General features: G+C 40.3%; 1 protein-coding gene across 4 annotated transcripts in view; it reads right to left on the bottom strand.

The window, feature by feature from the left end:
- Positions 1-23205, bottom strand: part of MTFR2 (mitochondrial fission regulator 2) — a 36468-nt gene extending 13263 nt beyond the window's left edge. The window contains exons 1-10 of one of the 4 annotated variants that reach the window (XM_064447223.1): positions 22957-23205; positions 22217-22348; positions 21723-21827; positions 21341-21465; positions 21096-21131; positions 19002-19219; positions 17583-17883; positions 15111-15297; positions 14001-14134; positions 1023-1463 (exon numbers count right to left, since the gene is read on the bottom strand). In XM_064447223.1, coding sequence (XP_064303293.1) covers positions 14036-14134; positions 15111-15297; positions 17583-17883; positions 19002-19219; positions 21096-21131; positions 21341-21465; positions 21723-21827; positions 22217-22348; positions 22957-23019 — 1266 coding nt within the window. In that variant the 5' untranslated portion in view covers positions 23020-23205 and the 3' untranslated portion in view covers positions 1023-1463; positions 14001-14035. Of the gene's footprint in view, positions 1-1022; positions 1464-13320; positions 14135-15110; positions 15298-17582; positions 17884-19001; positions 19220-21095; positions 21132-21340; positions 21466-21722; positions 21828-22216; positions 22349-22956 lie in introns of those variants that run through there. The other 3 variants (XM_064447222.1, XM_064447221.1, XM_064447224.1) reach the window with 3 other exon arrangements.
- Positions 23206-25154: the final 1949 nt, after the last annotated feature.

The following is a 25154-nucleotide window of genomic DNA, read 5'->3' as shown; positions in this document are numbered from 1 at the left end:
CTTTTAAAGACTTGCAACATAGGCCTGGTATAACACTGCTCTCTTGTGGTTAAACACATGCAGTTCACCTGCAGACTATATCAACTATTTACGTAAATTATTTTCAAAATTTTCAACCATATTTTATTCTAAGACATTTTTTGCTCATCAGGGGTTTATTGCAAACATTGCCAACTCCACCCCTGCACACTGTGCTGCTACCTCTCTGTTACCTAAAGAGGGAATTTAGGCTCCTGCTTTTGGTTCTCTGACCCATTCAGATTAAATGCCTAAATTAGCCTTAAACAAAAGGTATGAATACTTCCATCCCAATAACAATCAAAATGAGAGTCTGGACACTCTTGCTCACATACATAAATAATCTGCTTTTAAAGCCTCCTTCAGCCTTCCACGCAAATAGCCTGAATGAAAATGTTAGCAGAAATTAGAATGTAAAAAGGACTGGAAACATAGCTGGAACAAAAGCACCATCTTATTTTTCTTTCAACATGAAAAAAAAAAATTCAAATTCCAGTTGCAGAAGGAGAGATCCTGCTGACAGGATTACTGGGGAAAATAATGAATATCAAAAGAAGGGCCTTTTTGTTATTATAATTAGTTATTAGAACTAATTCTCTAAATAAAGAATACTATGGAAACCAATGTCTAGCACAATCAAAAATGTCTCACAGCTAAACAGCTAAATTATAGCTAGATAAAACAGAGTAAAGTTATGATGTTGCAAATGAAACTACTATTTCAATCCCCTAGTACAAAACATGACATTTGAATTTAAAGAAAAAGATGCCTTTAGCAACACAGCTTTTAGAATCACCATTTTTTGCTAGGACGGCAAGTTCAAATACCTATTGTAGGTGCTTCCATATACATCTGAATGAATTAGGATTCATATTCACTATTAAGTGATTTTCAGTAATTTCTATCTAGTTCTGTTAAACACCAGCCAAGATCATTTATTTGTAACTTAATTTTCAGATGTCTTAATATAAATGAAATAACACAGCTGTTTGAGCCAATACCAGTTATCTTACAGAAGATAGTTATTTTATTACCACACACCCACAGATGGACATTGCTTTGCCGAATAATCAGAGATACAAAAAGTACACTGAAAGCTGACGATAAATAGAAATTACTTCTGTCAGTGACTGGTATTAAAAAAGAAAGAAAATAATTCTGAAGTACAAGAATTTGTAAGTAATCTAGGCAAATAATACTGAAATTGACAAAATATTTCCAAGTTGAAGGACAGCTGTCTTCTTAGGCCTTTACACACAACATAATTTTAGATCTTGTTAAGACTATCACAGCAGTTAGACATTGGGCTCCTAAACGAAATGTTTCAAGGCGTAACTATGGAGCATGATGCACATTGTTATAAACCACTGCAACATTTACAAACAGCAAGAGAGGAAAAAACTTGTCAAAGAGCCTTCCACATTATGCCTTTCACATTTGTCCAACTGCAAGAAATAAAAGCAGAATTATTTATACAAACAGATACAAGCATTAAACCACATCTTGTTTTTTACAGAACTCAAGTTATTCTTTCACACAACACAGGCATTATTTTTGATGACTTTATAAAATTCTTCTCTTATATAATTTCTTCTACACTTACTATCCAATACCTGCCTTTTTTTTTTTTTGCTATAATGTTTATAGTAACTTCAGCTTTGTATTTCAACAAAGTATTTTTAAAAATAATGAAAAAATTCCCTCTTTATACATTGGTGATTTACAACAGGTATCCTCTTCCTCCTAGTTAAGCTACATGCTTCCCATCCAAATCTTTGAAATTAAATTGGACAATTTAAAGTACACTGAGTTTCTCTGAAGGAAGCTCCCATGTCTACCTCTATGGAATTCATGTACTTCTGGTTTCTCGGAGGCAGAACTACACATGTTAATCAAGGCCAGCGCACTTGCTGATGAACCAAGGGGTTCAAATGTGCTTTCTTGTAATTACTTATCTCTTCTTCTTTTTAAACTAATTCTTTTATCCCCTGAGGATTAATATTCTCTATTAATAACCCTTACACGTTGAAAAGAGAAAATCTGGAAGGAGATAGTGACCAAGAGAGTCTGACTACGCCAATGCAGGAAGAAATATTGAGACAGGAGAGGTGGTGAAATAACTGAATGGAATAGAACTGTGCTGTGGTTTAACCCCAGCCAGCAACTAAGCACCAAGCAGCCGCTTGCTCACAGCCCCGTCCCGGTGGGATGGGGAGAGAATCGGAAGAGGAAAAGTGAGAAAACTTGTGGGTTGAGGTAAGAACAGCTTAACAATTGAAATAAAGTAAAATAGTAGCAGTAACAACAACAACAATAATAACAATGTACAGAGTAAGTGATGCACGACACAATTGCTCACCACCTGCGGACCAAAGCCCAGCAATCGCTGCCCCCAGCCAACTCCCCCCAGTTTAAACACTGAGCATGACATTATACGGTGTGGGATATCCCTTTGGCCAGTTGGGGTCAGCTGTCCCGGCTGTGCCCCCTCCCAGCCTCTTGTGCACCCGGCAGAGCATGGGGAGCTGAAAAGTCCCTGACTAGTGTAAGCACGGCTTTGAAACAGCTTAAACATCAGTGTGTTATCAACATTATTCTCATACTACATCCAAAACACAGCATTGTTCCAGCTGCTAGGAGGAAAACGAATTTTATCCCAGCCAAAACCAGGACAAACTGCAATACATAGATTGTACAAAATATATGATGCCGCATACAAGCAGGAAATCAAGAAAGGAAAAAAAAAATAGTACCTTTATTGAAGAAACGCTAAAATAGCTTCACTAGTTATACTAAATTACATAAATTACATATACTGCAAATATATAACCAAATAAAAAGCACATATCCACCTTGTGTAGATTTCATCCACGAACAAAGATTTTCAAGACAGTTTTGCATGGAAAAGAAACAAAAGTATAAGCTGTAAAATTAAAATGACAAAGAAGAGTATGTCCTTTCAAAAAACCTCCAGAGACAGAAATCAGTTCAGTATTTTAAAACCTCAAACAAAAATCACAAAAGCAAGCATTTTAGCAGGAGTTAGTGCCCTAATAGTTATTAACTGCCTTGCAAATCTTTTAACTACCGTTTAGACTATACAAAGTCAATTATGAAAGTTTACTTTACAGGTACTTTGAAGGAATTTGGTAATTAATCCCTAGACTTACACTTCAAAGAAGTTTCAAGAATCATTTTCCGTATCTGGAAAAAATTCTCCCAAACAAGATAAAAGGGAGAAAAATGGCCTGTGGGCTGACACATGAGCAAAAGTTTGTAAGATGGCAGGCACTAGCACTGAAAAATAAAGAAGGTAAAGCAAGCTAAAATAAATACGTATATGTAAAAATGTGCTTGGTTTTCTAGTTTTGGTCACTGACAGTTTTCAAATTCTAGAGGTTTGTCATTAAAACTCCAAGAGAAGCAACAAGCCTTCAAAGCCACATCAAATTCCTAAAGGAACTGCTGCTTTCATCAGTTCTTTTCAAAAAACAGCACAAACACCAAGACGTTCCACCTGAGGCTAGCTGCTCCTCTGTATTGGGTAACTTATTCTAATTGTGAGTTTAAAATAAGTTAGTAATAAATGTATGTTTTTCTTCAGCATGCTATATCTATAAAAGAAATGGGATTATATCATCACAATGTCTAAACAAATAAAAGAATTATCAATTTGTTCTTTACAAATGACAGTGAAACTATACATAAGACAGATCTTTTACATAGCAATACGTTCTCAATGCCAAATATGTTAAGAATGGTGAAGATACATGCCTGAGAGAGAAAAAAATATTCATACTGATAGAGTTAGAACTGTTATGACTAAAACTTGTTGACTTGTGTCAGAAAGGCTTCAAGACAAGAAGTGCCAAAGCAAATTTACGATGACAACATTTGACCTTAGAAGAAGCAGATGTACAGAACCATAAAGATAAGGAACTGCAGAGCAAAACACTAAACCAGAACAGACCATCCCTCAAGGACAGTATATACGTGATCTCAGAACTGAGTTTGCGCGAAAGCAAAACTTAACTAGCGGACGCAGTGAGGAAGGGTATATCCTTCATCCAGAGACCCCTGACGAGCACCCGGAGACACCAACAGGCAAGCGCAAAGGGCATTTGCACATGATAATGAGTTATTGGAAAACAATGGATATGTATATCTTTTATTGGAAAACTAATGAATATGCATGTAGAGCTTGTATGAATTATGCAACTAACCCTGTGCGGGCTCGCACATTAGGAGGAGTGATCCCCTGTGCTTCCAGTGCTGCAGTAAAGAATACCTGCGTAACAGTCATTCAGGCTGTTGAGTCCTGATTTTGGCTTTTCACGGCATCAGTTTGGCATCCCAGGTGGGACCCTCTCTGCCCAGCTGCAGGACCCGCTGAGAACAGGACTCCTTAGGGTGCCCCCGGGATTTCCCAGAGGGACTCCTCGCCTCAGTCAGATCACTGTAGGAACAGACAAGGACCATCTAAAGGAATAAAGGTGTTCTTTATTTCTGGTTCTCTGTTTTGGAATTTGGGACCAGTCATTTGGGGTTCTCATAAGCCGTAGGAGACGTCCTACGCAGAGCGCTGTGTACCCAGGCTACTAGTGCCTGAGGGATACACCTGGTGGCGCACGCTCATTGTGGGTAGTGTACTGTTATTTAGTACGTGGGTACGGGCGCGGGTTAGGCTTCGTACTTCTGCAGTAACATACTTTTGGTATTGGTACACTTATGTAACCTGCATAAGTTTTGTACTCCGGTGGTATGATTATTGATACTGAAGTTGGATACTGGCTTGTTGGCATTGAATTTGGATATACCCATCAGGCGCTGTAAAATTGATAACTAAGTATGAATGAGCTGAGTTAACTCCGGTGTGACTGAATGAATGAGCGACTGAGACACAGCGTAGCTGCAAAGCGAGCGTGGAGTTCTGACCCTTGGTTCCGCCAGCCTGCAAGGAGTATGACTGGAACAAAGCGATGGTTAACTTTATTATGGATCAATATTGTGCTATCTACGTACACACTGACATCCTGTGTGCCTCATAAATACAAAATGGAATGGGGGGGAATCAGACCAGCAAAATTCCAAAGAAAAGCCCCCTAGGATGTACCCTAGCACACTGGAAAGATACAGGGGAACTGCCGGGTGAGAATGTGAATAAGAGAACACTGTATTGCAGCTGACAGGTTTTTTTAAGGAAAGAAAGAACGTGGGATGAGGTTACGTATGTAGATATGTTTTCCATTTTGAGGAATCATCTGGAGTGGCAGAGAGATTGTGGTATTAATATTCTACCAGAAGATCCCCTGGTTTTATCTTTAGAAAAAAAAGAGAGAAGTGAAAAGAAGGAGCAGGAGAAAATAAGGAGATGCTGTTCAGCACGTAGTATTGGGCAGAGATATTTGAAAATAACAAACCCCAGAAAGAAAAGGGAGGAGACAGAGGATCAACCTGAGGATTTGGGATTGCCCCCTTCACCCCTTCATCTGTCTGCCCCTCATCCATCATTGTTATCTGAAATGGATGATAACAGCGAGGAAGAAGGAGCAATAAGTGCTTTTACTCCTGTTACAGCACAGACCAGGAATAGAACAGAGAAAGCTCCACAACTCCTGACTCCATTATGAGAGGTAATGGGGGCAGGAGGACCGGCTAGAGTAAAAGTACCCTTCTCCACTATTGATTTAGATGCCTGGAAAGAGGTAGCTATGGGATAGTGGGACAACCCCTCTCAAGTGGCAAAACCATTTGAATAATAATAATTAAAAAAAAAAACAAAACAGGACCCTGATGGGACAGATGTAGATTTGATTTTGGGGGAAATGATGGAAACAGAAAAAGAATTAGTATTAAAACCAGCATGAACTCATGTGCAGGCCCAAAATACTGGGGGAACCTTACAAGGGAATGTGGACGATTACATTCACCTGACTGACCTACATTGGCACTCCAATGACGGGCGTGATTATAGATCATTAAAAAGATACCAAGACTGGATAAAATTGGGACTAGAAAATGCAAAAGCTGTAAATTGGTCAGCATTATGTACTATCAAACAGGGGCAGAAAGAGACCCCTACTAAATTTTTAGATCAACTGAGAAATGCCATGCAAAAATACACTACCCTAGATCCCTCCTCGGATGTGGGTCAACAACAACAACAACTTGTTTCTCTATTTTTGGGGCAATCACCTACAGATATAAGAAGGAAGCTACAGAAACTAAAGGAACCAGAAATAAGAAACTTAGAGAAATTACCTGAGGAAGCATGGAGAGTTTTTAGGAATCAGGAGAATGTGGATAAGGAAAATTGACGAAAGTGATGGCAAGAGCTACGGTGGCAGCCTTGGAACAGAGAGGAATGGTAAACAGAGGAGGACTTAGAGGACAAGGGGAAGGCCCTTTGGAAATAGAGGGGGACTGGGAAGAATCAGTTGTGTATTGTCGGGAGGAAGGACCCTGGAAAAATGAAGTTAGAAGTATGAAAGGGAGTAGAAGGACCAATTAATAACTTTTGACAGCACAGGCTATCAATAGAATGTGAATCAGAATACCCCATATTACCAGTAAAAAAAGATGGATGGAACTTATCGGGTAGTACAAGATTTAAGAGAAGTGAACAAAATTATTAAGAACCTGCACCCTGTGGTAGCTAATCCTTATACCTTACTTACTAAATTATGGGATAATCAAGTATGGTTTACAGTATTAGATTTAAAAGACGCGTTCTTCTGTTTCCCTTTAGCCAAAGAAAGTAAAAATTTATTTGCATTTGGATGGGAAAGCCCTACCACTGGTAGGACAACCCAGCTTACTTGGACAGTGTTACCCCAAGGTTTTAAAAATAGTCCAACAATCTTTGGAAATCAATTAGCACAAGAACTTGAAACATGGGATCCTCCCACCAGGGAAGGAGTCCTTTTAGAGTATGCGGACGACTTATTAACAGCAACTGAAACAAAACCTGATTGTATACAATGGACTATCAGTTTGTTGAACTTTTGGGGACTAAATGGGTATCAAGTCTCTCAACAGAAAGCTCAGACGGTGAGGCAACAAGTAACCTACCTTGGATATTAATTATCTGGAGGACAAAAGGAATTAGGAACAGAACGAAAAGAAGCTATCTACAGAACCCCCCTCCCTCAGATCGTAAAAGAACTCGGGATCTTTTGGGGAATGACAGGTTGGTGCTGGTTATGGATTTATGATTATGGAATAATAGTAAAACCTTTCTATGAACTTTTGAGGAACAACCCCACTCAATTGGTCTGGTCCAAAGAAGCTCAAAATGCATTCAAGACACTTAAAAAGCAACTAATGAAGGCCCCGGCCCTGGGCCTACCTGATGTGACTAAACCTTCTAGCTGTTTTCCCATGAAAGACGAGGTGTAGGTCTGGGAGTCCTAGCTCAACGGCTAGGTCCCAACAGAAGAGCTGTGGCCTATTTTTCTAAACAGCTTGATGAAGTAAGCAAGGGGTGGGCAGGGTGCCTGTGAGCTGTGGCAGCTGTGGTCTTGAATATTCAGGAAATTAATAGGGAGAAATGTATATACCACAATCTAGCAGGTGACTCAGCAATGTGAAATACCACAGAATCACAGGTTGGAAGGGACCTCAGGGATCATCTAGTCCAACCTTAATTCAAAATATGTTTGAAAAATAATCCTAATACAGGCAACCAGGTACAATTGGGGAATATTGGGAAAGGAAATGTACCGGGGGACCACTGGCAAATTGATTTCTCAGAACTTCCAAGAAAAAGAGGGTAGAGATACCTATTGGTGGTACTCACAGACATCTTTTCCGGATGGCCAGAAGCATTTTCTTGTAGAACAAATAAAGTGAGGGAAGTGACTAAGGTACTATTACATGAAATAATACCCCAGTCTGGGGTACCTATGTTAATTTCATCAGTCAGGGATACACATTTTTGTGCAGTAGTACAGCAAGTTAGCAAGCTATTGGGAATCAATTGGCAATTACATACACCTTACGGACCACAAGCCAGTGGACAAGTAGAAAAAATTAATCACATGATAAAACAACAAATAGCAAAGACATGCCAGGAAGCAAGCCTCTATTGGTACCAAGCGCTACCTATTGCGCTACTCCGAATATGTGTAAAACATAGGGCTAAAGAAATTTGAGCCCTTTTGAGATATTATATGGAAGACCATATCAGGCTAAGTACCAAGGAGAGGATTTGAACCAGTTAGGAGATCATTACTTAGGAAATTATGTTATATCCTTAGGAAAACAATTGGAAAAGATTAATTTGGGAACCAGGGCCAAAGGATTAGATCATCCAATCCACCCATTTAGCCCTGGAGATTGGGTTTATGTTAAGAATTTTTCAGGTCATCTGCTGGGAGAGAAGTGAATTGACCTTACCAGGTGTTGCTGACCACCTTCACTGCAATCAAGATTCAAAACTATAAAAAATTTGCAGATGGAGGTGGCATCCCTTAGTAAAGTTGTGTTGCAAAAATCAAATGGCATTAGATTTATTGACTGCGAAAGAAGGGGGCGTATGCATTATCGTTAATACCAGCTGCTGTGCATATATCAATAAAGATAAGCACATGGAAGCATATCTGAATGCACTTTGGGAAAAAACATAAATATTCCATGACATATCTCTAGATGACACTTCATCAGGGTTTTGAGATTTGTGGGGTAAATTGACTTCTTGGCTTCCTAATTTAAGACGGTTAAAAAAATTATTCATTGGATTGGTCATGCTAATGATTCTAAGAATGGGTTTTTTTGTGTCTCAGATATTTTCTCTGGTGTTGTTGAAATTCAGCGGAGACATACAGCAATTGGAAAAGAAATAAGATTAGACACCAAGTGGAAACAGGGAAATATTTTACCTGGGCCCTTGAAAAGGATGAATTATGAAATTTGCAAACAAACATAAAATGCTTCTATAATAGTCTCTGCTTGAGACTTAGTCAATTCTTATAGCAAGGACTGTAGCGGGTAAGCTACAAGTCCTCAAACAGAAAAGGAGGGATTGATAGAGTTAGAACTGTTATGACTCAAACTTGTTACTAATGTTGACGACAATGCTGTACAGAAAAAAAAGCTGCATTTTCTCACTTAGAATAATAATGACTTGTATCTTAAAACAACTGAAAGTTATTAAATCAAATCATGCCATTGACTGAGGGCAGTATGAATATCAAATTTTCAATTGTTTCTCTCATTACAGTGGGCTGATACTGCCCATTTTGACCACTAGAAAACTTCAGGAAGGCTTCATTTTTCCTATGTGTGTTTCAGCCAAGTCACAGCAGTATGTTAAGCATTGGAATAGAATCTGCAAACTACTCAAATTTCACACAGGCAGGCAACAACAATGCTCTGAAGTATCATACACAATTAATTGATTATTCAGATAAAGCTAGAAGGTAATACAGATGTAGCTGAAGTCACTCATTGTGAAAAACATATTGGTAGGTCACACGGGGACCTGTTCTGAGAACCTGGTACAGGAATCGGTATCATGAATGTCTGCCGGCTACCTACTATCACTGGCAAACAGATCTCAGATAAAGCAGAAGCGAAATCTGGCTGCAAACCTTACTGACACCGGGACACCAGTTGCTTTGATAGTCTTGCCTGCAGGACTTACTTTCCCTAAGGCTTCTGACCAGTAACTCAAAGGCTAACTTGTTTAGCAGGTTCCCTTTGTCAGTTAGGCTCCTGCAAGAGCCCCATATATAACTTTACTATTTAGATAGGACTAAAGAACAACGTAATTAGTTCCTGAAAAGAAGAACAGACCGAGGCAGTGAATTCTGTTGCATATTCTCTGCTGTGCCTTTCTCAGTCTCTGTACCTGTACCTACACGTACAGCCAGACGGGTCTCAAACTCTGCACCTACACAGAGAGAGACATGACAGATTATATATTAATTGTCCCTTACAAGTAGTGAGTAGCTGGACAGGTCTGGTATATTACAGGAGTTTGTCAGCAAACAGCGATATTCTGACAGTTCAGGTCCTTATATTTATTAGTCCTTGCAATGGTAGAGAACTCAAATCTCTTAGGATCTCCTAGGGAAAAATCCTTAAAAGGCTTTTAAGCAACTACATTGTGCTTTTCATTCTAGCCCTATTTACCCAAAATATTTGAAACATTTATTCTTGTTCAATTTTATCAATTGAAAAACTAGATATACAATACATATTTCATAGTCTTTCTAGTGCAAAAAACAAAACCACCTTTCATTCCAGAGACCTCTCCAGCAACTCCTGAAGGAAGACATCCTGCCCAAAAATTCATCAGGAGGGGTAGGAGAATAAGTTTTCCAGACTTCTTCAGTGACAAGAATAAGAAGGCACAACATTCCACAAGATTGTTCCAGCAGGCTGTGGCTGTGCAGCCCCTCTGCGATCCCAGCACAAGCCCTATTGTGTTGTTATCTTAGTCATAACAACTAAGGCAATCTGTCTCCTGTCTGAACGGTACATCAGGACCACCCTGAGATGTCAGCGTAAGCCCTATATTACTGTCATCTTGGTCATAACGACTTGGGCACAAGACAGTCTCTGCCCACACCTGGGCCATCTGCTTCCTGACTTGTGTACCAGAATTATGGCCATAATGTAAAGTATTGACCAAAGCCAATCATCTCAACCCCATAACTAGTGATCCAAGAGGGGAGACCCTTTGAGCTCTCCAGGACCGCAGCAGGTCCTGTATTGACCCTGTATTTCCCCCTGGGCTGGGACGCCTTTTACGGTAGATTTCACAAGGCCTGCAGGATCGCCTGCTGACAATTTCGCGAGGACTCAAAGGCCTGATTTTGCAAGGTTTGCTGGCCTTGCACTGATGAGTGCCAGCACATAAAAGTGAGTAATTTATGAAACTCACGAAAAGGGAAATTTTATTGACAGGTTAACCTTGGGGGGTGGGGGTGCAATCTGACTATTACATATATCTCATTCCTACTCACATAAACCATTGACCAAGTCTGAGACTAAGACTGGACCTAGCCACACGTAGACTTCTCTCTGAAAGGAGTTCAGAAAGCAAGAGGGTCTATTCCTACCCTTGTGACTCAAGGGGAGGGTCTTCCTTATCCCCTGCCTCCACAATCCCTTTTAATCATTCTAGCTCGAGTATACCTCAATTTTCCTTTGTGCAATTCTATGTAAGTAATAAAGATTCGAGAAGGGCAAGGTTCACTAAGTTGCTATGTCAATTGTAAAAAATTCCAAACTGATGTTAAGAGTTACACAGCCTAATACTGTGATCTATCTCAAAAATACTAATAAATCTTGAATTGCTAACTTAAGCTGTGTAACAGTCATATTCCCGACAATTTGGCATAATCAGCAGGATAAACAAGGTTGTGTTTGTGACAGTTTGGTGTAGTCGGCCATATCCACAAACCTGCATTTGCAACACAGACCAACAGAGCGTTCGTGTTCCCGAGTCTCCTCCTCCCCCACCATATTGCTACTGCATCTCTAAGAGTTGCATTATCATTGAGCAATTCAGTCAGGGACCTTCTGTAAACAAGGTTATTTGTAAGGAAACAGGGCATGGATTCTAGGTGGGCATGGATAACCTTAGAGAATCTCAAGTTGCTTCCAAGTTGTTGATACAGATGTTTTAGTCAAAGAAAACAAGATGACAAAGCCACGTTTCCATCAGTTCTGAAAGGGAGAAAAATCTCTGCAATGGGTGCTAACCCTCTCATTACTAAATATCACAAAGTTTTGCAACCTCTTAGTACTGAAAACTGTCAGATGTTACCAGATGCCACCCACAGACTTCAAAGTATACCAGGGCTCAATGCCTAACTTAATTTGTATTTGAAACTACATAAAACAAAGAATCTGTTCTCATAACACGTAGGTGGTACATAGTTAAAAAGAAGTCATATGGTCCACGTCTTATTCTTTTCCCTAAGGAAGTGGATCAGCTATACAAACTAGATTACCGCACAATTCACATCAGATTGACCCAAAAAATCAGAGATAGTACCCAACAACCTGAAGGGTCACACAGCTCACTAAAATTCGCAGATGCTTCTGGTGTCTAACACTAGATGCTTGGTTTAAGAGGTACTAATAAATTTCTGAGAGAATTCTCTTCCAAAATGAAGATACTTTCAATACAAAATTACCACTGCAAAATGCCCCTGTAGGCCAAACTTGTAGTTAAATGATGAACTCCAGAGAGAACAGAAAAACACATACAAAAAGAGTCCAAAACAATAGTTCTTCCTGAAGAGAAGAAACTGCCAGTCACATACAGGAAGGAGCAGAGAGAGAAGACATTTGTATTCAGGGCTTTGCAGATTAATTCAGTCTCTCACAGCAAGAATTCCACCTTCACGTTTGTCAGTCACAAGAGAAAGGCCACAAACCCCAAGATCCCCTGGATCTGCAAATGCCGATATAACACAGGAGGTAACCTTCTCCACCTCACCACACTGCAGACACTGAGCAAAAGGGAGCTGATTCACAGGCTTTATGCTCCCCAGGGCTCACCTGCCTACATACTCTCTTCTGCAGGTACTGCATGGGCTTCTTTCACTGTTGCTCATTGCTGCCATAGTGCTTCAGAGACCAGAGCAGCAGACAAAAGACAATAGGGAGCTTTGACAGAAGAGGGTAAGACTGCTACGTAGAGGGCCAAGCTGGCTATTCTGTATGGATTGCACAGCAGCTGTCAAGTTTAGGTAGAGAATGCATCGAATGCGTATTTTGGAAGTGGAAAGAAAGGGAAGGTCAAACTGTTACAGACTGAGAAATGGGAGAACACGATAAAGTTCAATGATTAAGTTCAGAAAAAAATTCTCAAAGACAATTTTAGAAGCATAAAATAACAAGTCACTTAAGCTCCAGTTTGTCAAAAAGATAACTTCTAAAGTTAAAACAGGTGAGTGGGATTTGCACAGAATTTCTTACAACTGTGCAAATAAGACTCAGCAGTAAGAAGGAATCCAGCTGCCAGCCTACTCTGTGGAAGCAGGCAAGGAAATAGAAGACACACAGGATATACAAGGGACACATTCCACAGTCTAAACAATAGGATTTTGGTTTTATAGATCAGCATCAATACACAAGAGATCAAGTGAAGGCAGCTATTGTAAGCAGCGGATCGTAATAAATTTGTAAATAAGGGACTCTGTCATCCAGTACTCTGGCAGGAGAAATGTAAGCTCTATTTTAATTCATTTTAGATAATACAATTTAAGAAGTTGTCTAATAAGGTCAGCTCTTAAGATACAAAAAAAGGTTAGTTTGCAACACAAAATGTCACTACCACGCTCATCTGTGAAGTAAAGAAAATTTTATTTTATAAACTCTTGTGAACAAAACAGACTTCATATGGAGAAGCCAAGGAGGGAGTTAATGTTTATTTACATATGGAATTTATCTCTCTACAAAGTCTTTTTATCTCAGAACACAACTCCCCCATATTATAGGCATTTAACGGACGACTTGCAGTTTACTTCCTCCAGCACAAATTTTCACAAACCTAAAAGTTTACCTACTGACCCCAAATAAGTTAGAATACTGTTTGCACATGGCATATGGAGTTGCATCAGCAAACTGCAAAGAAAACGGAGGTAACTATACCATTCTAATGAAACAGTATTAGCTACCATTAATTATATACAGTCAGTTATATATAACACAGCAACAAGAAGTTTACACTACTTTTACACTGAAGTGCAAACAGAGTGCACACCTCAGCTGCCACACCAGTAATTATTTTTCTTTCACACGCTTATTTCTTGCATTTCCCAGGTTTCAAACACAGTGCTTCATAGTAATAAACACCTTTTTTTTGGTTGTGAGCATCACGTTCACAAGTTTGGCTGCTGGGAAGCTAAAGGAAGAGGCAGTTTTACAAACCCTACAACCCAAACTTCAACAGCATAGGAAAGACATGTTCTGGAAAACATTACAGCACCTTACAGCAGTTTCAAAGTAGACCCACCACTTACACACACTATGAAGTTTCCTCAGAAGTCTCCATCAGTTAAATATGTGCTCTCGCTTTCCACGTTGATACCTGCTTAATTTCATCAGTTCTTATGAGGCTAGATTTTGCATTTGGCTTCAGACTGCAGCGTCCAACCTGGGGGGGCAAGGATGGAATTAAACAAAATTATACCCAAGACAACTGAATGAAAAGATGTTTACAGTAAAGACAGTTTGGAAGAGTTGTTGCGCTTCTCTTAACATAGGAAGAATAAAATAGTAAGCCTGTGCATTTGCTTTAAGCACATTTATTCTTCAAAACACTCAAGGATAAACAATTAGAGGCTTGATTACAGGCTTATGAGATTATTCTGCTTCAACCAGAAAAAGCCCATCGTTCTGTACATGCTGGCCTTAAGCAGTCTCTCTTCTAGGACTTTACAATTCAGTTATTAGATCATGGAACAAAAGCTATTCCATAAACAACCTGTTCCAGGATCTAACCTTGATCTTTGTATCCAGAATCAGGTATGTCAGCTACGCAACTCAGTGGTCTGCAGCATCCAACATACAAGCTGGCTGTTTTTAACAAGTTTCTAATTTTATCTTTGGGAAAAAGAAAGAAGTCAACAGGGAAATTTATTAAGATTACACCAGAGTTGTTGACTCACTACAGTCTGTAAAATATATGCTACAATTCGTTTGCAAAATCCTTGTGGCAACTGAAATGTAAAAAACAACAAACAAACCAAAAACAAAAAACACACAACAAACCAAAACACCACCCCCAAACAACACTTTAGCTGGAAACAGAAACACACACCTTAGTTACCTGCCAAGCAGGTAACCACACATATAAGCAGCAGCCTTCAAAGAATGTCTAGATTTCTATGTTTTGTATTATTCCCCTCCATTAGGCTAGCAAATGTCACAGTCCAAATCTTTACCTCACTCTTAAGATATAAAGATAGAATTGCTAAGCAGAGAGACTTAAGTTGAAAAAAAGCAACTGCCTAGGCTGATAGCTTAAAAACATCGTAGAGAAGTTGCAGACTCACAAAAACCCTGCAACTCTCCACGAAAATGGCAGTCACTTCAAGAATATAAAAACCCATTCATATATAAAAACATACCAGTGGGATCTCTGGACTAGAAAATGGGGAGCTATCAAAAGATCGATTTTCTTTGTCCACGGAATCATCATCTTCATAATTTTTATGTGCAAATTTCTGCTTTAGTGCTTGAGTTAGTAGAGCAACTGGATCCCAATCTGCACTTTGCCTCTTTCTGGGTCTAGAAAGAGGAGTACCTCCAGGCGACCTACAAAAAGAAAAAAACTACTGACTCCTACCGTTAATCCTGTGCTGAGTGACCCAAAATCTAGAGATGCAACTTTTGTATACACCCTACCCTGTAAGTCCCCGATTACACAAAGAAGGCTGCTAATGTTATTTCACAGCAATTCAAACAGGGCTAATACAAGTACACCCAACAACTTGTCAGCCAGATTCTTAGCCTGAAAATACAACTTGATGCTGTTCCATAAAGAAAAACAGCAGTAAATAAACACGAAGACAAATAACGAGAACAACAATGAGGGGGAAACAAAAGGCAAAACATGTCGCTTTCATACCAGGTCTCATTTGTAAGTTTTGTTATGGCATGTTACTGGGAATCCCTCACTAACATATTTCATAACCACTGTGAATGTAACTTGATTTAAACTTCATTAATTTTAAGTTTGGAACAGTGTGCCTTTCTGTGGTCTCACGAGAAAGAATAAACTTTAAAACACCCTCAGAGTAATTATATTTAAAGAAAACAACCACTTTGTTTAAGTCAAATATGCAGACAGGTGACCATGAAGCCCCATTTATAAACCAGACTGGAACTCAAGTTTCATTATCAACAAAAATCATCATCAGATTTGGCACAAAGGCTTCAAAGAGTTTTTCCCTCCAAGCAAGTATCTGACCATCCAAATATGAAAATTTTATAAGCAAAAATTAAAAAGTAGAGTTTATAATTCAATTTAGAAAAAAATCAGAGTCAAAAGACAGCAGAGATATAAGATCAAAACAGCACCTGCACACCAAAACTTAACATAAATGTGGAAATCAGTGACCCGCCAAGAAAATAACTCATCAGAAAGGCTTCCTAACCATTGGGGGTAGGGGCAGCGGCAGGGGGAAATCTAGATATAGTCACGCTTCTGCTAGTAAAGTGCTAGCCCCACGACAATGAATTGTACCTATTAATGCACACTGACAGCACTGAGCTCAAAGTCTGGCAGTTACAGTATATACAATTTAACATGAAGCCTGAGAGGACCGAGTTCACCCTTCCTACAAAATCAAGCTGTTAGAGCACTTGCCCAATGTGTAAGCTAATGGTAGAAACTGAAATCTTCAGGCTCTCAACTTCCGAGAAGAGAGGTCTTCCCTTTCCAGTGCACACATTAAACTACTGTCAGACTGCTGCCTGAAAGATTACAGCAATTTTGACCATCGTTACTCCCTCTAACAACATAAATTCCTTATTCCGTTAAGTTCTACCTTCAGAGTACAGGTAGATGCCTAAATCCAGAAGGCATTTTGGAAGCACACCTGTTACTTCCTACTAATTATGCCCCTGCTCAACACAATGATGTTAAAACTGTCAACCTGAACATTTCACTTTCTTCATTCACCATACACGGAATTACATGGAAGAAAGTATACATAAGGAAACAACAAGTTTACCTAAGTGCACTTGATATTTTCTTTATTTACTGTGAAAATGTCATCAAAAGTATCATCAAAAATATGCTTTAGAGTTGCATATAGATAATTTGCCCAAGACTCGTGCTAGTTTTCAGGGATAAAGCTCACAGTTAAGAAAATGCTGAAACAAGAATGCAATGAGTTTGGTAAGTGATGTTCTTCCCACGTTAAGAGTGCCAAATATTCATTATAGACTCAGCCGTTCTTATATACTTTTTCAACTCCAGAAGTTCAGAAAAGACATCTGACAACCCCTATTACACCTAGCAGAGCAGAGCAACACTGACCCTAAGAGGTACTACAGTCTTCAGTAACGCATTTTTGTAAAATGTTGACTGTGCTTAACATCAGAACAGTAGACCATCAAAAATATTTATAATCCAACTGCACTACTGAAATACAAATTTACGAAACATTTTCAGTAAAAAATAGAGTATATATTTTCTTTAACACTTCAAAGCTAGGACCAGAATACTTTGGTTATGTTAAGAGTAGTTTTCCAACGTTTCCCCAAGGATTTGTCTTTTCCACAGTGAATCCAAAAAGTTTATTTGTTCAGATCAACTTTCTGTGACTGTGTAGGAAACTTTGTAAGCCATCTCCAGAGGGCACCCCAACCTGAGCTTTGTATACTGAAGCAGGAGACCAGTTTTAAATGCATCTAAAAGCCACATCACAAGTATCTTACATTCCAAGCTGTGAACTCTGAAGTTGCCAACTTCATTTAATGAGCAGCTACTGCTGACAAACTTATGTTTCACACTGGTGTTCTCTGGTGCTACTTAAGTGTTGTGATGCTTACGTAGTCTTGGATTACTCAGACACACATTCAATTACACCTACCTCTCAACAGCTCGCAACTGAACTTTGTTTAGGTCTTTCAAAACATCCATCATACTAGGAACGTTCTTTGTCCTCTGGTGATCAGCGCTATCAGCTGTAGTTGAACCACTGCTTCTTGCAGCACGACGTTGTTTTATAAGTTCAATTGCTGAATTACTAGCATCAACACCAGGTGGTACACCAGAAGGAAGTGGAGGAGGTGAAGGAATCACAAAGTGATTGTGAGAGACGGACAATGGCGTAGAAGTCATAGCTGGCACTGGGTAAAATCCATCTGGAGTGCTAAATGTTTTAAAGGCTCCTGTATGTAGTTATAAAAGAAAAGTAGTGATTTTATTTTTAGTCAGCGTACCTTCACAATTAACAATATTAGGCAACATCTAGGATGATTCAGTTTTAAGTCAAGACAAGAGAGCCCTCTTAATGCACTTTTACACACCTCACACATTATCCCACACAAGAATTATATTTAAAAGAAAAAACATTTTCTATTTCAAAGGCACAGATTCAGAACACATGAAATAATGCATCTGAGGTGTCTTGTGCTTCCCTGATTTTCTCCACTGCGTCTTCAGTCCAAGCACCAGATAAATCAGCAAAGGAGCACTGCAACAGCAGAGCAGCCTGCTACTACATACAGCCCTCAACAGTCTGAATGCTAGAATATCCCACACAAAGCAAAAGCAAAGATAACCACAAAACACTTAAAACAGACTACAATACTGAGTGCAATGAAGAAGAGGCAAAGAAAGAGCCAACAGAACATGTAAATGAAGCACAGAGGTGCCTGAACTACTGTTTAAGTTCACTTGGCACAATGCACACAAATGTAACTCCCTAACACCAGTTCAAATGTTTCAACAATCACAGCGTAAGGCAGTCTGTCAAGACCTCAAAACTTCTCTTTTGTTTTTTTTGGGGGGTGGGGGGGAAGGAAGAGGGAATAAAAAAAAAAAATCACAAGATAGCTGGTCTCCAATATGAACTTCAGTCTTTGATATTATAGTGGCTATTGGACACATCTGTTGTGGCATTTGTTTTTGTTAAAGTCCAAACCTGACTTCCTTAGAATACCTATTTTAAATCCATTATTTTGATAATTTGTCAGAAACGGTACAAAAATCAAAAGCAATAATTAATAGTCTGTAACTTTTTAAAGCAGTAATTGGCATCCTATGGATAGTGTTGTTACTAAGCTCCTTCACAAACACGAAAATGAGTATTCAAAGTTGGCAAACAGGCCATGAAAAAGTGGGGGGTGGCATGAAATACTGAAAACAGAATACTATATTCTGTAAATTTTGTTGGTGTAACTTCAGCTAGAGATGTTCTCTATCAACATTAGACATGGCAAACTGTGAACAGGAATACTGCAGCAAAAAAAGGAAAATCTGGTTTGCAGCAAACCAAAGGGCTTACGTGGCGGAATGCTTCCCAGTGTCTGCGCTGAAACAATCGCAGCAATCTGAGCACGAAGAAAGGTTAGCTCGTCCTCAAGTGCAGAAATTTTCTGGAGTGCTGCTTGATTAACAAGACTGTCTTTCCGTGTACTGTTTTTTGAAACACTTTGTACTGAATCTATAGATGGCTGTAGGTCATGATAATCTGTACTTTTTTCTTTCCTTCGTAATTCAGTCCTAGAAAGCAACAAAAGACAGTTTCAAAAGGCTCAGCCAGCAGTGGAAATCTCAAAACTTACTCATTGTCTGTTCACGCAAGTTATCGCCATTCAGCAAGACACAAATTTGCAAACTATTTAAGAAAACTTTGAAGTTTTAACTACTCATAACCTTAAAAATATTTTACGTCTTCCTTTGCTCAAGTATGATGCAGATCCTTGAAAAGTCATAATAAAAAATAGTTTACTCAGGGGTAGATTATACATCATAAGGTCATGATGTAGGATTGATCTGTTGTTATTCAATAACTATTTGACTAACACCATAAAAGTGTCTCTCCCTCCTCCCTACCTGAAACAGTAGGTATGTAAGGCAAGAAGAGTCAAGTAATAACAGTCTCTTAATTAGGCTTCACACATTTTAGTCGTTTATCAAACTGCAAGATGAACGCTGCAAGCAGCAAAGAATTTGCAATCTTTCAGAAAATATACTGGAAAATAATAATGAATTTTAAATACACACAGAATAAGAACCTCATCTTCTGTAAGCTACACTGAACACAGATTGAATTAGGAAATTGTGCTACAAGTCTCAGGTTTTAATTTTAAAAGTTGTTTCAAGTCTGTGGCTGCAGAAATAACCTTAAGATATAGAATGAGTGTAAACCCAAACTACCAGAACCCCATTATGAAACAAAGGAATAAATAAAGTAAATTTAATTTCCTTAAGATGTACTAAGTTTTGTTTGAAACAAAACCAGACCGTTTCCCTTATATTAATCATCCTTTCACTTCAAAACAGACCTGCAGCATTGCATTCTGATTTGCCAAAAACCCTTGCTTTTCACACTTGCTCAGAAGGAAAAGATATCAGTTAGAATACTTGTTCTTGAAAAACATCCCACAGAGCCAGGAGAGGAGGAGGAAAGAATGAAAACAACAAAAGAACGAACTTGCATGGATCTGAATCAGACCAGTTAAGGAAAGGCGTAAGCAAGACAACACAGGCCACAGTTCCTTTTAACATTCTTACTCCTCCAGTATTTTAGAGCTGCTGCAAAAAACACCCTTCCATAATTCAACAGTAACGTATCAGGAATCATAAGATGAAACAAATTTACCAAAACTTCTCTAATAAAAAAATGTGTCATTTCATCAGTTTCTTGTCATTTCATTACCAGCAAGCAGCACAAAGATCACAGACAAACACATGTTGCAGAATTACACTGTCCGATACAGATGTAGTACAATAGAAGTGTCCAAACTTTAATCTTCGTTCTGGCTCTGACTCATCCTCTGATTTTGAACAGATTCTTTAGAGGAACAGTAAGCCAACTTTTTGTTTGTGGGGTTTGTTGTTTTTTTTTGGGGCGGGGGGGCGGGGAAAACAGGGAGGGGGACGACACGGACAGGACAGGATGGACTGGTATACTATTTGTGCCTGCAAATTCCTGGACAATTTGTCGTTTCACACTACTTGTAATAATTCATAATTGTACAAATATTTTCCTTTAACCCTCTGTAAAAGCTAGGAAAAATTATATAAACTATATTCACAGCAAATTTTTAAAATAGTTATGTTTTTCTTTCCATGAAAGCAACCATCAAGGTTTACACACGTACCACTGTAGTAATCGATGTCAAAAGGAGACATTTAAATATTTTTTCTTGTTTTCCCCTTTATAACATTTATCAAAATGCTTGTAAACTAAAATGATACAGATAAGAATAATCATCTTCTATGTTGCAATATGCAAGTTTCCCTTTAAATCCCTCTCTCAAAGTGCTTTGTGAGTTAAAATTAATTAAAATACCAGTAGTGCACCTGATATGCTATTAGGAAGAGAAATGAAAGGACTCAAATTTCAGAAATCTTTCATATAAGAATACTTTACCTAGTAAGAATTTTGAGGTAAGCAGGAGCTGTCCCCCTAAAAAACCAAAAAGTTTCCAGGGTCGGTTTAGCTGGAATACTGAAAAGGCTGGTGGGGTGGGGGCAGAACAAAGCACAAAAAACCCATGACCAAACACCAACCAAAAAAACCCAACCACCAAACACACAAAACCACTTGCCACAAAGAAAGAAAACTTAAGTTATTTTTATTACTCCTTTTTATGCATACATACTACTTCTACTTACCGAAGTCTAGTAAATGCTTTTTCCTCATTGTTTGCCACCCACAGGACATCAGCAAGCGATGGAGCTACAGGATTTGGAGCTGTGCTTTGCTCATCATCACCCAATGGACTTGGATCTTGAACAAGCTAAAAACAAATGAACAAGAAAAAAAATGTATGAAGAGAAATCAGATTCAGCACATACCAGAAGTTCCACCTCAGCAAAAGAAATTTTTAAACAGTGCTGTAAGCATGTTGAAAACAGTGAGCGTAAGGGACGCAACATAAGTTACACAAGTACATAAGTTACAAAAAGAACAGGAAAGCGACTACTACTTTAAGAAACTAGAAAACTTAAACAGTTGAAGCATATATATAACAATATATAAATATATAAAACTTACTTGAAAATAAGGCCTTGGGTATGGCTCTAATGAAAGAATTGTCCCAAGTCTACGGACAACACTTCGAGTAGATCCATATTCCTTTCTTTGGCAAACAGATATGACCTAAAAATCAGAATACCTTTTAACCTGAGAATCAAAACCAAAGCCCTCAAATTCTTACAATCAAAGCTGTTAAAAAATTTAATGTTATTTGTAATTAAATATACCACAGTTAGGTTAACCCAACTTGTCAACGCTGTTCTCAAGCTGAAAGTCCAAAGCCTACACTGGTTTTAACAGGCTAGTTCCAAAACACTGCCAAGATACAGCCTGTACCCAGTATATTTTAGGGCAGCACAAAGGCCAACAAAGAATGTAGCAGCTGCATCCTGTAGCTAGTAATATTTTGAGCTACTGACAAAAGCAAAAGTGCACATCTGAGTAACTGTAAGTATGTATATAAATCTTGGGGGGAAACAAAATATTAAAGAAGTTAGATAAGTTTAACGTACCTTGATCTGATACTTCCTTATGATTGTGTATAACTGCTGGAAACGCCTTCTCGATGAGATTGCTGAAGGAAGGCACGTTCTGATTGTACGACTGATACTGCGGCCAAACACGTGAGCTTCTAAAAATATGGCCTGTCAAAAAACCCCAAGAAGTCCCGACAATAAAACCAGAAAATAACCAGGCTAGCTCGAACTGGTACTCCTAGAAACACTTCATTAGTTTCACGTAAATAAAGCAAGACTCTCAGAACTACGAGTCGCAGCTGTGCCTCGCTGCTGACGCCCACGGCGGAGGAGCTGCCCACAGACCCACGCTCCAAGGTCACCGCAGCAGTTAGCCTTCCCAGTTTCCCACACAACACCCTTCCCAGGCCTCCGAGAACACAGGATTAACAGCTGCTCGGGAATCGTTATGCAGCCTTTCATTTGAAATAGTAAAACATTACCAGCTGAAAGTTACTGGGGGGGGTCCGTCCCCACCCCCGTTCAGCGCCGGGGGGGTGGGGGGAAGGCCCTTGAGCAGCTGTATGGGAACAGCGGCCCATCGAAACCCCACGCGCGGGCAGCACGCCCGGTTATACCCACCGAGCCTTCCCTCACCGACAAACCCCGCCGCGGGCACGGAGCAAAGCCCGCCCCGCCGCGGGCAGCGACGGTCCCTCCTCCCCGACCACGGCTACAGGCAGGCAGCCCCGGCAGGAGACAGCCTCCCCACCGGCCCGGCCCGGCCCGGGTCCCACCTGGTCGGGCGGCCAGCCGAAGTACTCCAGCACCCGCCTGAGGAGATCCAGCACCAGCGCCATGGCGGCCGCGCACGCCGCAGGGCGGAAAGGAACGGTCGCCGCCCCGCTACGGGCAGGGACGCGGCACCGGGCGGCGGCCGACGCCCGCGGCGCTCCCGCCTCGCCCGAGGCACCCGGTGCCCCCTCCCTCCCGCAGGAGCGGGCGGGGAGCCTGCGCGCGCCACCGGGCGCAGAAGACCCCCTGCAGCCCAGCTAGGCCGGGCGGGGTGGGGGCGGGCAGAAAGACAAGCAGGCCAATAAGAAGCAGCCAGTACTCAGCGCAGGGCCAATCAAGGCGAGGGCGGGGCCGCGCCCGCGGGGAGTGTCGGGAGGGGGGCACGTTTGAATGCCGCCGCCGCAGCAGCAGCAGCGGCGGCCGGGCGGGGGGAGGGCGGCCACGGGACTCGGCCTCCCGGGCTGGCGGGCGGCAGCTCCCCCGCAGCAAAGACTGACCGCCGGGCGGTTCCAGGGGAAGGGCAGGGCGCGGATGGCGCAGCGGGGAGGCTCCCGTTGCCGGAACGGTGCAAAGTTACATCGCTCGTAGGAAACGGATCTTCGGCACGTGCAAGAGCAGAGCGGAGCCCCATCCGCAGCAGCACGGCGCCAACGCGACAGGGCGCGACTGAAGGCGCGATGGAGCCGGCCCGCTAGGGGAAGGAGTGTTTCTGGGGGGGAAGGTGGTGGGAGATTCAATTCCAAACAGATAAACTGAATGAGCTGGACTCCGGGGTTTCTGTTGTTGGTTTTGCCGAGTGAAATGAATGCCTGATTCCCTCTGCAGTGCGGCAGTAACTTCAAACTTCACACATGCACCATGCACCCGTGAAGTGGGTTCAGTCAGAGACTGCTTCGCTGCTGGAGAGCGATGGGTCAGAATGAATTACTGAACTCGAAACATAGTTAAACACTTTATAGCAGCAGAATGCCTGGATATTTTCTTTTTCCTGCAAATACATCAATGATGGTCTTCGCCTTCTGAGAAACTCCAAGTGCACCGAACTTCCATTCACAGCAGTCGTACAACTACTTCAGTAGCACCAGATGAAAACATCAAAACATGTTTTATCACAACAGTGAAAATCCACTATTCATGTTGAAGGACTAGTGAGTGCTGAAGCAGTAGTTTTGGATTTAAAAAAATTCTGCCTTTTAGCATTTAATTTGGATACGGCAGATTGTTAACCGCTCCCTAACAGTGCCGCCACAGTAAGAGGGCATACATTATACATATTTAATACAAACATCTCTACCAAAGCTTCCCCCCATTATTTTTAAAGACATGATGCCATTCTAAGGGCCAAACTAAGAACAACTACACTTTTAACTCCATGTAACATTAAGATTTACCGTATCTATAGCAGTCGGAGAAAGAAAAACACCCCTATGCAGCCTTGTTGTATCAGAATGTCCTTGTTCAGGTAATTCAATTACCTTCCTGTCATATCCTTAACAGTAGCATAGGTTAAAAGTGTACCTACCACTAAACTGAGTTCATGCATTTATTTTTGTAAAAACAAAACAAAAAAAAAAAACCAAAAAAACACCAAAAAAAAAAAACCAAAAAAACCCCCAACCCCAACCCAATTGTAGGCTAACTTCTGCACTTTGGCTACAAAAATACTAGAAGCACAACTATTTAGAAAGCACTGTCAAAAGAAAGACTCATTTCTCACACCTTTTGCTAACTTCACTTTTACCATTGAGTTTAGCTTCAAATTTATACATCATGTAAATTGGAATACTAAAGAAATGTACTTCCAGGGCACTGTAATGGAATTCACCCTTTATAGAAGTGTCTACTATATCTGATATATCTTTTATGATTCAGGTTTTAACATACCTTGCTCTATTTTTTTAAGGGATTTTTGTGGTTTTTTGTCTTGTTTCTCCCCACCCGCAATTTCACTTAAGGCTGTAAATGTAATAGAAGATTTCAAGACTTACTCTTGCCATATTACGTACCTGGAGAGGCAAGTCCACATAAAGACGACAGAGGCAGTTTTAACAACTGGAACCAAAATTGATAAAAAAGGCAGCCAGACCGATACTGCCACCGGTTTCTTAACTGAAGCGTTCTACTGATAATTAAGCTATCAACAGAAAGCTGAAACTATGATCACTAGTGGCCCTGAAAATACCACTGGTACTTCATGCTT

Source organism: Phalacrocorax carbo, chromosome 3 (assembly GCF_963921805.1).
Source record: "Phalacrocorax carbo chromosome 3, bPhaCar2.1, whole genome shotgun sequence".
Lineage (NCBI taxonomy): Eukaryota > Metazoa > Chordata > Aves > Suliformes > Phalacrocoracidae > Phalacrocorax > Phalacrocorax carbo.
This window is presented reverse-complemented; position numbering and strand designations above follow the sequence as displayed.